The sequence below is a fragment of the Centruroides vittatus genome, unplaced genomic scaffold, assembly GCF_030686945.1.
Source record: "Centruroides vittatus isolate TY-2023 unplaced genomic scaffold, ASM3068694v2 scaffold_861, whole genome shotgun sequence".
In the NCBI taxonomy this organism is placed as follows: Eukaryota; Metazoa; Arthropoda; class Arachnida; order Scorpiones; family Buthidae; genus Centruroides; species Centruroides vittatus.
In genome coordinates, this window is record NW_027122718.1 from 8,069,166 (window position 1) to 8,083,382 (window position 14,217).

At 31.7% G+C, this 14,217-nt stretch overlaps 1 protein-coding gene across 1 annotated transcript in view; it reads right to left on the reverse strand.

The window, feature by feature from the left end:
- The window catches only part of LOC136990090 (uncharacterized), a 38,143-nt gene extending 26,302 nt beyond the window's left edge, over window positions 1-11,841 (reverse strand). Inside the window, exons 1-6 of the mRNA XM_067288441.1 lie at window positions 11,549-11,841; window positions 6,952-7,634; window positions 4,942-4,994; window positions 572-757; window positions 305-393; window positions 7-101 (exon numbers count right to left, since the gene is read on the reverse strand). Of these exons, the coding sequence (XP_067144542.1) occupies window positions 7-101; window positions 305-393; window positions 572-757; window positions 4,942-4,994; window positions 6,952-7,620 (1,092 nt within the window). The 5' untranslated portion in view covers window positions 7,621-7,634; window positions 11,549-11,841. The remainder of the gene's footprint in view (window positions 1-6; window positions 102-304; window positions 394-571; window positions 758-4,941; window positions 4,995-6,951; window positions 7,635-11,548) is intronic.
- Window positions 11,842-14,217: the final 2,376 nt, after the last annotated feature.

The following is a 14,217-nucleotide window of genomic DNA, read 5'->3' on the forward strand; positions in this document are numbered from 1 at the left end:
TAATACCTGATCCAAGATCTCGATATACTGCACGGCGGTGAGGTGACCGTCTATGCGAACCAACTCCCCGGGACCCGCATCACTCATCCATCCCCAGACGCCTGTAAACAAAAAAAGCAGATAAGTTGTCATGTTTAAAGAGGTAATGACATATATACACGAAAACACCACATTAAAAACGCCCACTTCTTTGGGTGGGCCACACATATTTAGGATCATGGCGAGTAGCTGGTGGCCGTTGAACCAAAACTGGCCCACTGCTACATGAGCAGAATACTTTTTCATCGGAAAAGATGACGTTTGCCCAATCTGCCTTGGTCCATTGAGCATATTGTTGGGCAAACCCAACTCTGTCCATTTGATTGGCTACAGTCAAGGTTTGCTTGTTGCAACCTATGAATAAAATAAAACATATGTACATAATAATACATAATAAACATAATAAAACATATCCTGCTTCCTACATTTCTGTATACACGAGCACGTTAATAAAAATGTCTGGCAGTTCATCATATCGATAGAAATATATTTCGTTGGAAGGTTGGATTATTATACTACAAATGTTTCTTACCTTCGCTTGACTGTGTTTACAGATACTTGTAAACCCAATGCCGGCCTGTGAGTAGAGGCAGTGGTGAATGGATGTGCCTGACTTTCTGCCTTGATCTGCTCGTCCTGAGCAGGAGTCGTCAGGCGCAGTCGGCCAGATGATTGTCCAGGGGACACAGAACCAGTCTCCTGATGTAATTTTAAAATTCTGGAAACGGACCTCGTTGAGATTCGGAGGCTTTCCGCAATCTCTTCTATGGTTTTGCCATCGTCATGATGTTGCACGATCAACTGTCTAATCTCTTTTGCCAGAGGTTTCGGCATGTTCGATGAATTAATCCAGCACTTCAGCAAAGGCTTTATATACTGTCGCTTCCCTTGACAATTGAATTTAATTTCGGGGAAACAGACATAAATAATATAGAGAAAAATCTGTCATTAATTACTGTGTATGTCTCCTTCTAATTACTGCAGGATTTCACCTCAAATTTTCTGATAAATGCAACGTATTATGGTAATACGCATTATGAACACATGAATGCACATAACACCTGAATGGCACTGTCCCAGTGGATAAACAACTTTACGCTTGCAATGATGGCTTTCCCGTAGAATTCTATGTGATGCGTGGGAAGCTGCCATTCGTAGATTAGGTCGCATTAGCTTAAAAAACTAATTAAAAACATATAAAAGGAAATTAAATGATATAAAAATAGTTTTTACATAAGTAGTATAGAATTAAACGAATGAAATATAATGTGATATGTGCGTATTTACAAATATAAAAATATGAAAACTTTTTTTCCTTATAAATAAAAAGCTTATTTTACCAGTCATTTAAATTACAGTGTAATTGTTGTATTGTACTTGGGAAAATGTCTCTAAAACTAAACAATTTGTTTTGTCAGATTAATTAGAACAAATAAATTTGATAATCTAATGTAAATTTTTAAAAATATTTTATACTAATTTATGCCCCATTTATGTGTTGTTTATCGCTCTGTATAATTTTAATATTTTTAATCAATTTCTTAAATTTAATTACAAAATATAAAAGAAAATACTTTTGTAAACAAAAGTAAGTTCAAGCCATGTGTTTCTGCAGTCACATGACCACAGAAACACCTGCAATGGGTAACATGACATCATTCTATTTCCTGTGACATTCCTATGACATAGAAGCCATCTAAGAAATCAAACTGATTTAAAATATTAAATGTTTTCCATTATTTAAAAGCATTATTTCAGTAAATAAATTCATTTCTCATTGTTTAGATATTTACCATAAATTAAATATATTAAAATAATGAAATTGATGAATTTTATAATTATAATAATAATAAAATTGTCATGATAAAAAATATAGATAATAATTAGAAAGTATTATTGTGTAATATTTTAATAAGTTAAATTTTTTTGTAATATATAAAATATTATTTATGTATGTAAAAAATAGTTACTATTGTGTTCTCCAGATGGCACCAATATAAAAGTAATACAGTAGACCTCCCTATAACACGGTAAATACTTTCCGTGTTATATGAATCCGTGTTATACGAGTCACTTAAATACATGAGCCAATCACAGCCCGGCACATGTGCAGTTTAGGGTTACGGCTGTTTGAAAGGTTTTTTTCCATAAAATTAATCGATTCTAGACTAATTTGACTCAACATTTCCAAATCATGTATAATTTTTTGGGAATAATCCATATAAACTATGCTATAAACAAAAAAATTGTAGGATTACTTACCGAGTGCACACCGTTCAACGACGCCATTGCTTAAGCTTGTTTTCGTCGCAGAGCAGCTCATCGAAAGGCGGGCATGTGTTTCCTGATCAGCGAATTTTTTGCAGACATCATTAATAAAAATATATAATTTTTACGGCCGTCAAATAATAAATGAGTTTAAACGAGCACTGGACCTTCTAAAAAACAACAGTTTGTACAATATCTGCTATTGGTCCAGATTCGACCAATCCTGTCGTGACACGAGTCGGCGATGACATTTTACCGTGTTATACGAACACGATCGCAATTTTTTTGCAGTGTTATAGGGGGGGGGTCTACTGTACTACATAATTTAAAAAAGGTGAAAACATAATCTAAAACAATTCAACATAATTCAAAATTTGAGAATTGCATATTTTCACAATGTTAATATTTTTATGAACCAAGTTATTTTTTTTCTGTTTTTTATGTTAAATGATTTTTTTCTATTTTTTATTTATTAATGTTTAATAAAAAAAAGTTGTAAAAATGTGTGTATAAATATTGTAGTTGTTTTAATGCAAACTCATAAAATTTACACTACAATGTATTAACAGGTAAAAAAAAGTAATTTGGGCAGGTTTTTAGTTTAAATTATCGTTCAAAGATGGCATATCGATAGCCTTAGTCATAAATTGTGAATTTCCATTAAAAACACCAGAAATTATTTTTTTACTGCAAGTTATGATTTACTTAATTACATAATTACCTTTACTGATGTGCGATTAACACTTAATTTGATTAAAAAAATACCATTAAAAAACAATTAATTTAATTGTTCTAAACTTCTAATGTACACATTTGACTTTGGTAATGTTTTTTAAGGTAGCTTCTGTTGTCATAAACAACATCCAATAGTCTTTTTTAATTAATAGATTTTATTATATATATGTTTAATTAAATAGGGGGACAGAAATAGCAATAAAAATTGGAAATTTTGTAAAACGTTTAGAAATAAAGCACGGTGAGCTAATGCGCACCCCGCTTTAATTGTATTATTTTCAATTATAAATTTACAAAAATGAAATTTTTTTTGCAGTTTTAGGAAAGTTTTTTAAATTTTAATCACTTATTAAATGAGTGTTGTGCAATATACAATGTTTAATTAAACTGAGCTATCTTGATTTGCTAATACAAACTAGAACAATAAGTTGTGTTGTAATATGCCTTGAAATATATGGGCCTATACTGTATACTGATAAACAAACCGATTATTATTTTACTCGAAAATTTCAAAATAATGATGCATTAGTATTATCCAGATAGAACTAATATAAATACATTTTAAAAAAATTTAAATAACAAAAACGTTGAAAAATAATGTAAGTTCCAGAAGTGATATCAAATCAAATGAACAAAGTTTCGATATTAAATTAAAACATGAGTAATTATTAACAATATTTATTAATTCAAATTAGCTACAGATAAAGACAGATTTAGAATTTATTTTATTACCTTAACATTAATGGGAGGACTGAGTTTGCACGTCTCTAACCAAAAAATCATAATTAGGTGTATATCCTGACAAAGATGATGATAATGAGTCTTCAGTATGGGAATCAGTCGGGACAGAACATTGTTTAGTCTTCGTTAACTTTAAGTATGAAAATGCCAATTCACACAGGTATGAAGATCCGAAACAAGAATAAATATATTTGCTACATTTGGTGATACTGGGATATTTTTCTCAGTTGACGTATTTCCAAAAATCCAAAAATATAGAGGTCTGTTACCGAAAACGCTCACTTATCAAGTAAATAGATAGGTAGAATACCACAATTTAATTTAAAACATAAAGAAAAGGTACTTACATTTTAAACAGAAGAAAAATTGAAACTCAACGTTGTCACCATGGGTAAATAATATTGGTTAATAATAATAATAATAATAATATTGTTAATACTAAAGAAAAGAAGTTACTGTATGACAGTACCAAATATTCAAGCTAAATGGCTGTTTTCTACGAGTCCAGTCATAACTGCATGCATATTATTGCTTTTGCGTGTTACATTCACGCATTGCGTTCAGTTACAAGTGTAACACATTAAGTCAAGACATTGCGAGCAATCGACCAAAACTGGCTTCACAATCAACCTGTTGGCCACCCCTGCTATAAAAGATTTCATGTGCATAAATATCAGAGTTGGATGCGTCTTTACCTACTTGATACAGAATTTATATTAACAATATTTATGACAGAATCTTTTTGAATCCAGATTTGACTATTGATATAACTGGAAGGAATAATGGACATATATAGAAAGTAGTAGACAATAAAAATACAAAAATTAATTCATAAACTAATTGGCGATTTTTAGAGTATTGAATTTAATTTGATATGTAAAAAGCTTACAAAACAACCTTATAATGTTTTAATTGTGTTTTAATCTTGAACTATCCAACAAAAAACATGCAATTAAAATGAAAAATAATAGGTTTTTTTAATATATATATATATAATGTAGCTTAATCATGCTAAATTATTCATGATTGGCCAATAACTGCTTCAATGGGAAAGAAACTATTAGTTTTCGATGTTTCCAAAATGCTATTTTTGGCTTACTTCCATCAAATTGCAACCTTCATGCCTTTTCTGTAAGCTCCTCTGAGACTATGGGCAACCGCATGGAATTCCCCTCATAGCAAGGTCCTTTCTTCCACTCAATACAATTCATCTAATAATAAAAGCATCTGTAAATTGGTGGATACACATTGCTCTTGCATTGTGTACTTTCTTATTCTTAAATCAAAGCTTTGTTATCCACATAAAAATGTTTTAAAAATAAAATACGTTAATCTGTGTTTTAACAAAGATTTAAACATTTGAATATTTTTCTAATAAAACTAAGCATAATCGAACTTCCCAGGCAAAATATGATAGAAAAGCAAACCAATTAAGTGTTTAGATTGTTAAAAAAAAAATGAAAATTTAATTCAACTTATTCAAAACTGTAATTAGTTAATACACACAAACATGTAATACATGTATTGCATGTAATTAAAACACAAAGTACTTCATCTTTAAAAACAACAGACATAAAAAACAGCCTAACAGTAATAAAAAAACAATGCGCATATTGAATAAGTAGATTGTTATTTTTTTTGAATGATATTCTTGAGATACAGAATCACACATTAAATAAAAATAGCATTTTTACTTTGACTGTCCCTGAAAATGCATTATAAGAAATCAAAAGGGCTAGAATAATAAAGATGTAAACACTGAAAAAGCAATTTTTTGAGTGAACAATTTGATATGAGGAGTTGTTATATTTTTAATGAAGTTTATATTGTATATATAATAGAGATATTAATGCAAATAAACATCATATATACAAATACATCCCAAATTAACAATTATGAAGAAATATTCTTACATGTTTAATTTAAATAGATAATTTGCAAAAGAAATGTAATATTTTGTTGCAGAAAGTTAATGTAATTAGGATTAAGTTCTCAGTGTAATATCTTTTATAAAACTTATTATGTAGTAAAAATAAGAATATTAGATTTATATAAATTTTTTAAACAAAGTATTACAAAAAGTTTAAGATAAAGATTTCAAAAAATATGCATATTTGAGCACATCCATACATTCACTATTCACAGAATGCTGAGCAACATTTGGCAAATACCAAGTAGTGTGGACAATTTACTTGCGACAAACATTCTGTATTTTCAATTTCCCAATTCTTGTCGGTAAATTGTGCCGAATGAAAGAAGACGAATATTTGACTCCACATATTCGTGTTGTACATCAACTCTACTCTTCTAAATTCATGCATTTGCAAACGAGCAAATGTATGAATTTAGTCATTAGTTTTTCCATTTTGTAGTCTTTTTTTAAACTAGATCTAGTCTTTTATTTTTGAATTTAGTTTATTTTTTTTAAATTTGGTTTATAGTTAAGTATTTATTTAATTTTTTTCCCTGTGTAATTTTTTCTGGGTTTCTTTGCAATACAGTTTTATCGTGTTGTTTTTTTAAAAAAATTCCTTTCTTTTTCACATTCACATTTTTCTGCTTTGGTGAATTGATACCATCCACAATCTTCTTCCTTCACGCTACTTTTTCATTAACAGATATGAACTACTTGTAACCATAAAAGCAGTGGCAAAAATTATTGTTTGAGAATTGTCCATTTTCTAGATCTCGGATGAACATTTGTCATTCTTGCAACGAACCGATGCTCGGCAAATAATCAAATGTGTACGTGTGCGCTTGCCATGTGACGAATGGTTTGAGAAAAGTGAATATTCAGAATTCAACGAATAGCAAATGAATGGATACATCCTTAAACATTAGTTATTTTAAACATTTAATTTCATAGCAAATCATAAAAGTTAACTAAAATTCATTCATATGTGTAGTTTTCAATTGTATATAAGTTAAGTGATAGTTTATATATTGCAAATAAATAATTTTTATGTATGATACATTGATAATTGAGTATTAATTAACCTTAATTATAATTCAAATCAATTTTAACAATTAATATTTAATTTTATAATATTGAATAATCACTGAAGAGAAAAAACGTATTAATTAAAAAAAATTTTTTTTAATATAAAAATTGATTGAAAAGCAGCAGTTTTACTGATAAATTATATACTGTAAAAATGAAAAGTTTACCTGTTTATTTTTAATAGTTTCTTTTTTATATTTAATTTCCTGTTTTCTTCTTTCTTTACGAACAATCTCTTTTATTCTCTCTCCCGAAACGCCTTTTTTCCTTAACATCACTTTCAATTTATAAATTTTATTTTCAATTTTTTCTGGCAACAATGTTATTCCATTTAACTGCCTTTTCATTTTTCTAAGTTCTTGTAATTGTTTATGCTTATTTTTTTTCAGTAATTTTTTCTCCTCGTCTTTAGCTGGTGTTGTAATTTGAGTGTCTTGATTAAATTCAGATTTTTTAAATTCATCTTTATCTTCAACAGATTCTGTTGTAAATTCATTTGAAAGAGTTTTCATATTTTTATTTTTCATATTCTTTTTCAACTTTTTTTTCATTTTCATTTTATTCTTTGATTTTGAATTATGTTCATGTAATTCAATTTGAACATTTTCAGGTGATTCTTCACATTTTTTCTTTTTTAATGATTTTAAACTTTTTTCTTCTTTACTAATAAATTTCTTCTTCTTTACTGTGGAATTTGATTTGGCTTTATTTGGTCCACGATTCAACAATTTTTTATTTGCTTCATTTTTCTGACTTAAAAACTCAGACCATGGTGTGGGTTCTTCTGGTTGTTTACAATGCTGATGAACAGATTTTGCTCTTGCCCAGCGTGTCATTGCAATGAAATTCACTTTATAAATAAAAGAATATGTTATACTAATGCAATGTAAGGTAATCAATAGAAAATAGCATAATATTATTAAAAAATCTATATTATAAGATATAAAAGATACATCACTATTTAAATAATTTTTTAAAAAAATTTATAAGAAAACAACAGGTAACAGATTACGAAGATTTTAATGAAGAAAGCTGATCAGAATGGTTTCTTCAAATTTTGAAATATTTGAACTTGTGCAGGAGGTTTTAATCTTAGAAACAGGCCTGTGGATTCAGTAGATTTTTACATGACTCCGACTCCGACCAGGGGCAGACTCATTAACAAAGTAGGCCCGAAAATTCTGACGTCATCACGTGACCTCAGAATATTAGCTTCAATAAATATAGTTCTAATAAAGATTGGAATAAAAACTTTTTACGTTCTAAGCTAGAACATTCTAAAAGATTCCTCTAAGTAATGAGTCAATAGGATAATTTTTACTTTTCTGGCTGTTATATGTAATAGAGGAAAAGTGTAGTGATCAGTTAAAAAATGATCCCCCCCAAATTTTTGCATTTTTGGACTTAGGGCACCTCAAAACATCGAGATGTGCAAAAAATTTGGGTTTTTTTCTGTATGTACGAATGTTAGAATGTATGGGAGGCACGATTTTGAATCAGAGTCAGATGGTTTAACACAGGAGTTATTAAGCTTGAAAATGGTTGAACTAAATCGGTTGGTATACATTCTAACATCCGTTTATACTTCTTTACGTTTCGAGGCTTCCTGAGTCCAAAAGAGTAAAAATCTGAGAAAGTCATTTTTTGACTGATCGTCATTCTTTTCCCGTGTTATAGGCCCATATACTGTATAACAGCCAGGAAAGTAATAATGACAACGATTCTGATTATTTTTTTAAAAATACAAAATAAAACGATTTTAAAAAATTAATTGAACATAAAAATTTGACACATCTACTGAATTGTTCACATTTATTAACTTGTTTGATGATGGCATTAGTATTTGGTAAGCACATATGAATAAAAATAGTAAATACATTCGTATACAAACAAATTAGTTTAATAAATACGTTGTACAGTACATAATATACGAGTATATTGGGTAATATATAAGTATACAGATACATTAAACTAAGTCAAGAATGAGAAATATAACATTTAGACTGGTAAAAAAAAAGTTGCTTATTTTGCCATGTTGATTAATTTATTATTTTTCATCTGTTATAAACTGAATTACTCCTTACAAAAAAAAAAAAATCACTCTTAATAAGTCAGCATTCACTGAAGCTCTTAAATCATATTTAATAATTTTAAGAGTGGAAAATAAGTGCTCTACTGAAACTTGGTTGGTGACAATACTGTGACAATCAATGTTGTATTTTGGATAATGTCTGCATAGTGCAGTATTGTCGTTTTAACATCCAAACTTGAAGAGTGGTCAATGTGACTTATTTTTCCAGTGCATAGTAGATATCATCTTCAAATTTTGTAGGATTTCCTTTTCTGTCTGTACTCATATTAGAACTCAAGCTTAATTTTGAGGGTAGAGACTAGTTTTATAAAAAAAAAAGATAAACTAGCAGATGAGCCAGACGTTTGTGCAAAAAGTAACAATAACGAAGATTAAGATATTTAGATTATAGCCAATTTTACTCATTTTCACTGGGTGCAAGAATTAAGTCCTCTCTCTTCTGAGATTAATTAGAAAATTTTTAGATAGGTCTAAAAGTATGTTCAATTTTTCAAAAAACGCAAAATACCGCATCTAAAATAGTACGGTAGAAATGGAGTTCTTCAGGGTAATCCTTAACTCTCTCCCTCTTCCCCCTGCGACAGGAATTTCGAAAAATCCCTTTTTAGTGTACATTCTTATGATGTATCCTAACTGTGTACCAAATTTCAACTCCTAACCATTTGAACTCTGAGCTTATCATTATTATTATTATTAACCCATCTTGATTATATTATAAGGTTGTGAATGCTAACAACAAGTAAAATATTCATTAAGTCTGACCACACTGGAGATATGACACATGACCTCTTCTATGTCTCTATCCTGTTGACTTTTAATTAAGAACCAAAATTTAATAGCATTATTGCCTTTTTTATACATGCTACTGTGCCAAATTTTGTTTCTTAAACTTTACTCATTCTAAGATATTGTTTAATAGTTCAGAACAGAATAAAGAAATTAAACAAATTAAATGCCAATATACGTGGATGGACATGCAAATTTTTCCCTTTATTTGACATTTTTTAGGTTTGAAAGATCTCCAAACGTATAGATTTGCAAAAAACTCGGAGAGTCAAATGTGACACGATTCAAATACTTTTTCATTTTTTATATACATAACAAGTTGGGAAAGTAAAAAGGAGTTGGAGTCGGGGGATTTTTAACGACTCCAACTCCACAGCCCTGCTTAGAAATATACGATTAATGTTACCTATGGTTCCAAAATGGCGGCTCGTCTCTGATTCCAGCAAATAGAAGAAAGGAAACAATGGGGACGCACGTTCTAACGTAACCTAACCTATTCTAATAAATTACCATAATTATTACCAACAAAATTATTAGAATAGGTTAGGTTAGGTTAGAATGTGCATCCCCACTGTTTCCTTTCTTCTATTTGCTGGAATCAGAGACAAGCCACCATTTTGGAACCATAGGTAACATTAACCAAATATACTAAAATAGCATTCAGTATAGTGTTGCCACCTGTCCAGTTTTTAATTCATTGTTCGGGTTAACTATAAATTTTGTCCAGGATTTTGTAGAAATTATGATGAAACAAAGTACTAGCAAATATTTTTATAAATTTACTTTATTTTAACAGTGAAAGATTTCACACACTCACCGAAACTTAATTTGCCCTCTTATGCCAATGTATGTCACAACCTGTTGACTTTTTTTTTTCCTTTGCTTCTCACCTCTTTAAAGTTAAGTTATTTCATTTCTTAATTTAAATTGCTCCTACACAAGTCCCTAACTGATTTAGAACTGGTGTGCATGTTATTCTTCGCATAGTGTAAAATAACACTGCGCATGCATCAGGGACTTCTGTTCAAACAAACCCGATCATCTGTCCGGGTCAGCAATTTTGAAAAGGTGGCAACACTAATTTAGTAAATTCTTAACCTTTGAACAGTGGGATAGTCAGGTATGGTGCTATCCCAAAGTAGTGGAGAATAAATGTGGGAAATTTTTAAAGTATTTTTTCATGTGGTTTTTCTCATTACCGTTTTGGAAAAAGATTTTGTAAACAGTTATGTCTAGTAAAGAAAAGTCTTTTTTCTATTGTTACATAATTCATTTTTTATGTGAATTTTTTTTCGCGGTAGTTTTTGGTGATACCCCAAAAGAATTTAATGGATATATCCGTCCCTCGCTGTCAAGTGGTTAATATAATATATATAATAATGTGTAGTATTTAAAGTCATCTAATTAAATCATTATCTCCTAATTAATTGTAAATGTTGATGGCTCCACTATACTAAATATAGTCTTAAAACAAAATATTGAAATCTCTTTTAGAAGTCTATATACAAAATAATTTAATCATGACAAATGTGATAAAAGTCCAGAATTCATACATGTTTTTACTTAACTTTGCTGTCTTGAGAGACCACGTTAGAGACATGTGCAAAACAGATAACCAGTTTAGGGGCAACACGTATAAAAAGGGCTATATGAAGTCTGAACTTTTACCAAAAAAAGATTCGTGTTTTGTTTTCTGACTTCTTTTATCTTTTAATGCAATTTCTACTTTAAAATATTGTAAAATATGAATAAACCTTTACTATTTATAATCTAAAATATCAATACCATATCAATTTACACATTTTCTTCTAGTTTTATATGTATTAAATGACACGATCGCCTGAAATTAAACATATGAGTTAAAAAAACATGATTCACTGACTTACATTTTAAAAAAAACCTTTCTAGTATAGATTAGGCACAGGGTATTGAATTTTTTTTATGTCAATAGGAACAAAACGAATAAACAAATTTCTGATGATATAAAACTCATTTACACGTGTTTATGAAATCGACACTTTAATTACAAAACATGCGCAATGCCGGATTATGTAAAAACGAAATATAAATTCCGCCCAATCGTGCATTAAAAGAAATGATGTAAACAATATATTGTGTTTGGAAAAAGTATTAAAATATTTCTCTAAAGCAATAATTTTAATTTAGATTAATTTTATAATTTTTTAAACTTTTCCTTGAACACTAAGAGAACATTTCTCCATGTCTATCGTGGGTTCGGCCAGACCCACAATGGGTCGGCCAGGTGGTGAGGGAAGTGGTGGCCGAGTGGACTCCGTCTCCGCTCATAATGGCGGTGGCCGAGCGGTCAAGGTTAACAGCCTGCCGCCCTGGGGGACCCGGGATCGAATCCGGACGGGTCGAGAAATCCCCAGGAATTTTTCGGGGGGTGGTCCGTCCGGATATGTCGGTCCCCGTCCCTCACCACCCGGCCGCCTCATTGTGGGCCTGGCCGAACCCATAATGGGCTTGCTATAAGAGGCCCTCTTAGTGCCCACTGGGCGGAAAGAGTTACAAAAAAAAAAAAAAAAAAAAAAAAAAAATGGCGGTGACCAGACCCTAAACACCGGAATTCGATCGGGGGTTCGCGCCCCACTCGGACGAGCTGGCAGCGGGAGTTTTTCCGGGTTTTCCTCCTTGCCAATGACGCCTGAATAGGGGCCAGCTTTCCCCCAAGTCCTCCCGGAAGGCATTCCTATCTCCCTTTCTCGCGGTGGCCGTCTCCTATAAGGCCGACTCTTCGGTCGCTGAGCGATCATCATCCTGTTCTTCCGGAGTATAAGCGAAAATCAATAAACTCCTCTATCAGCCAAAGGTGGTGATGCACCACAGATTAAGTTCCTCCGAAAAATCCCTGGGGTTTTTCCCGATCCGTCCGGAGTCAATTCAGAATCCCCAGAATAGTAGGCTGACACCAGGGCCGGATTTAACAATCGGAGGCCCGTGGGCACAAATACGGTGGGGGCCCCCCTTTAAAAGTAGGCAAATTTGATGATTTAGAAAATTTACACAAAATACTGTACTTTCAACTAGGAAGTTGTAAATTTCATTTAAAAATAAGGTTATTGTAAACATACATATATTTTATTGTGTAAAACTATTTTAATTGAAAAATACCCATATAAAATTTTTTCCCGAAATGTTCCGATGTTTCATAGGTTATTTCCCGGGTTTGGTTTTCTCTGTCTGTGGCCCTCGTGATTAGGCCACACTAGAGTACCAATATTATCAGATTAGCGACGCGCGAGTCATCGCCGCCATGTTCTGTCGAATGTCATCATGTGGTCTATGGGTTTACATTAAGAAATGACGATTTTTTTTAGTTTAATAAAGCATTTTGTTCGTTTTTTTATTCAAGAATATGATGGATGGATAAATCTTACAGGCTCGATAAGTTTTAAATCTCTAGCATTAGTATTTTTATATAAAAAAATTAATTTTGTTTACTTATTAGAAAAATTTCTAGGTCGAAATTCCAAACGTTATTTTAAAGCAAACGTAAGAAATCAGTCAGTAGTTAATGAAATACATATTCAGCTTGTCAAAACTACTACTGTATTTACTAATTTGACAGGTTTAATGTTGGAATGTACAAAGTACGCACGCTTATGCAACATGCAAAGGTAAAGCTGGGTGTTGGCCTGACGTCTCCTCTTCTCTCCCGGGAAAGCTTTCGTTTTATCAAGGCTTTTTGTATTGTTTTCATTTAACGTCCTGTCTTTATATTGTAAAAACTATCCATTTTTTTTTCCTTTAAATAAAATAAAGTTACAGTAGTTTGTTCTTACATATTCTGGAGTAAAGATGTGTTTCTTTTCTTAATATGTTATTTCGCTATGTAAAACTTTCAATCTATTATATTGAAGTACTATAATAATCAACCAAATAAAAATTATCACATTTGTATTTATATTGCATCAATGGCATGCATCAATTTGATGATAGGGAAGCTGTGTTTCTGTAAGAAGCGGACTTCTAGGGGCAATCAGTTAATTGCGCGTCAGTAATGGTCTAGGGTCCATTCGTACTGTACGTGCGTATCTGACAAAAACCGACAAAAAAGAAACACAAAATACATACAGTATGTACTGTACAAAATAGTTTGCTTTAGGACAATCAGCCGTTCGGACATCCTGGGCGTCGATGTGGTTCTTTGATGGTCGATCGAAGGTGGCCCCTGGACAGTGGCGTAGCGAACATAACGAACATAACTGGCGCCCGGGGCACGACACTTTATTAGCGCCCCTCCCTTCTCCAGAAACACATATAATTTGTCTTGAAGACCATTTGGGCGCCCCTCTGCGAGTGGCGCCCGGTGAATGATACACCCCCTTGCACCCCCCTCGCTACGCCACTGCCCCGGAACAGTGGCGTTGACAAGTCTTTAGGGCACGGGGAGACTTCCTCTGTTGGCGTCGGGATCACGGTCTAAGTCCAAAGTGGCATGGGTTACTGGTTGGCACAATAGACGAGAAACTGTTTTTTTTTTTTTTTTCCTTTTGCGCGTTGACACACGGCATTTTGGTTATTCGGAACG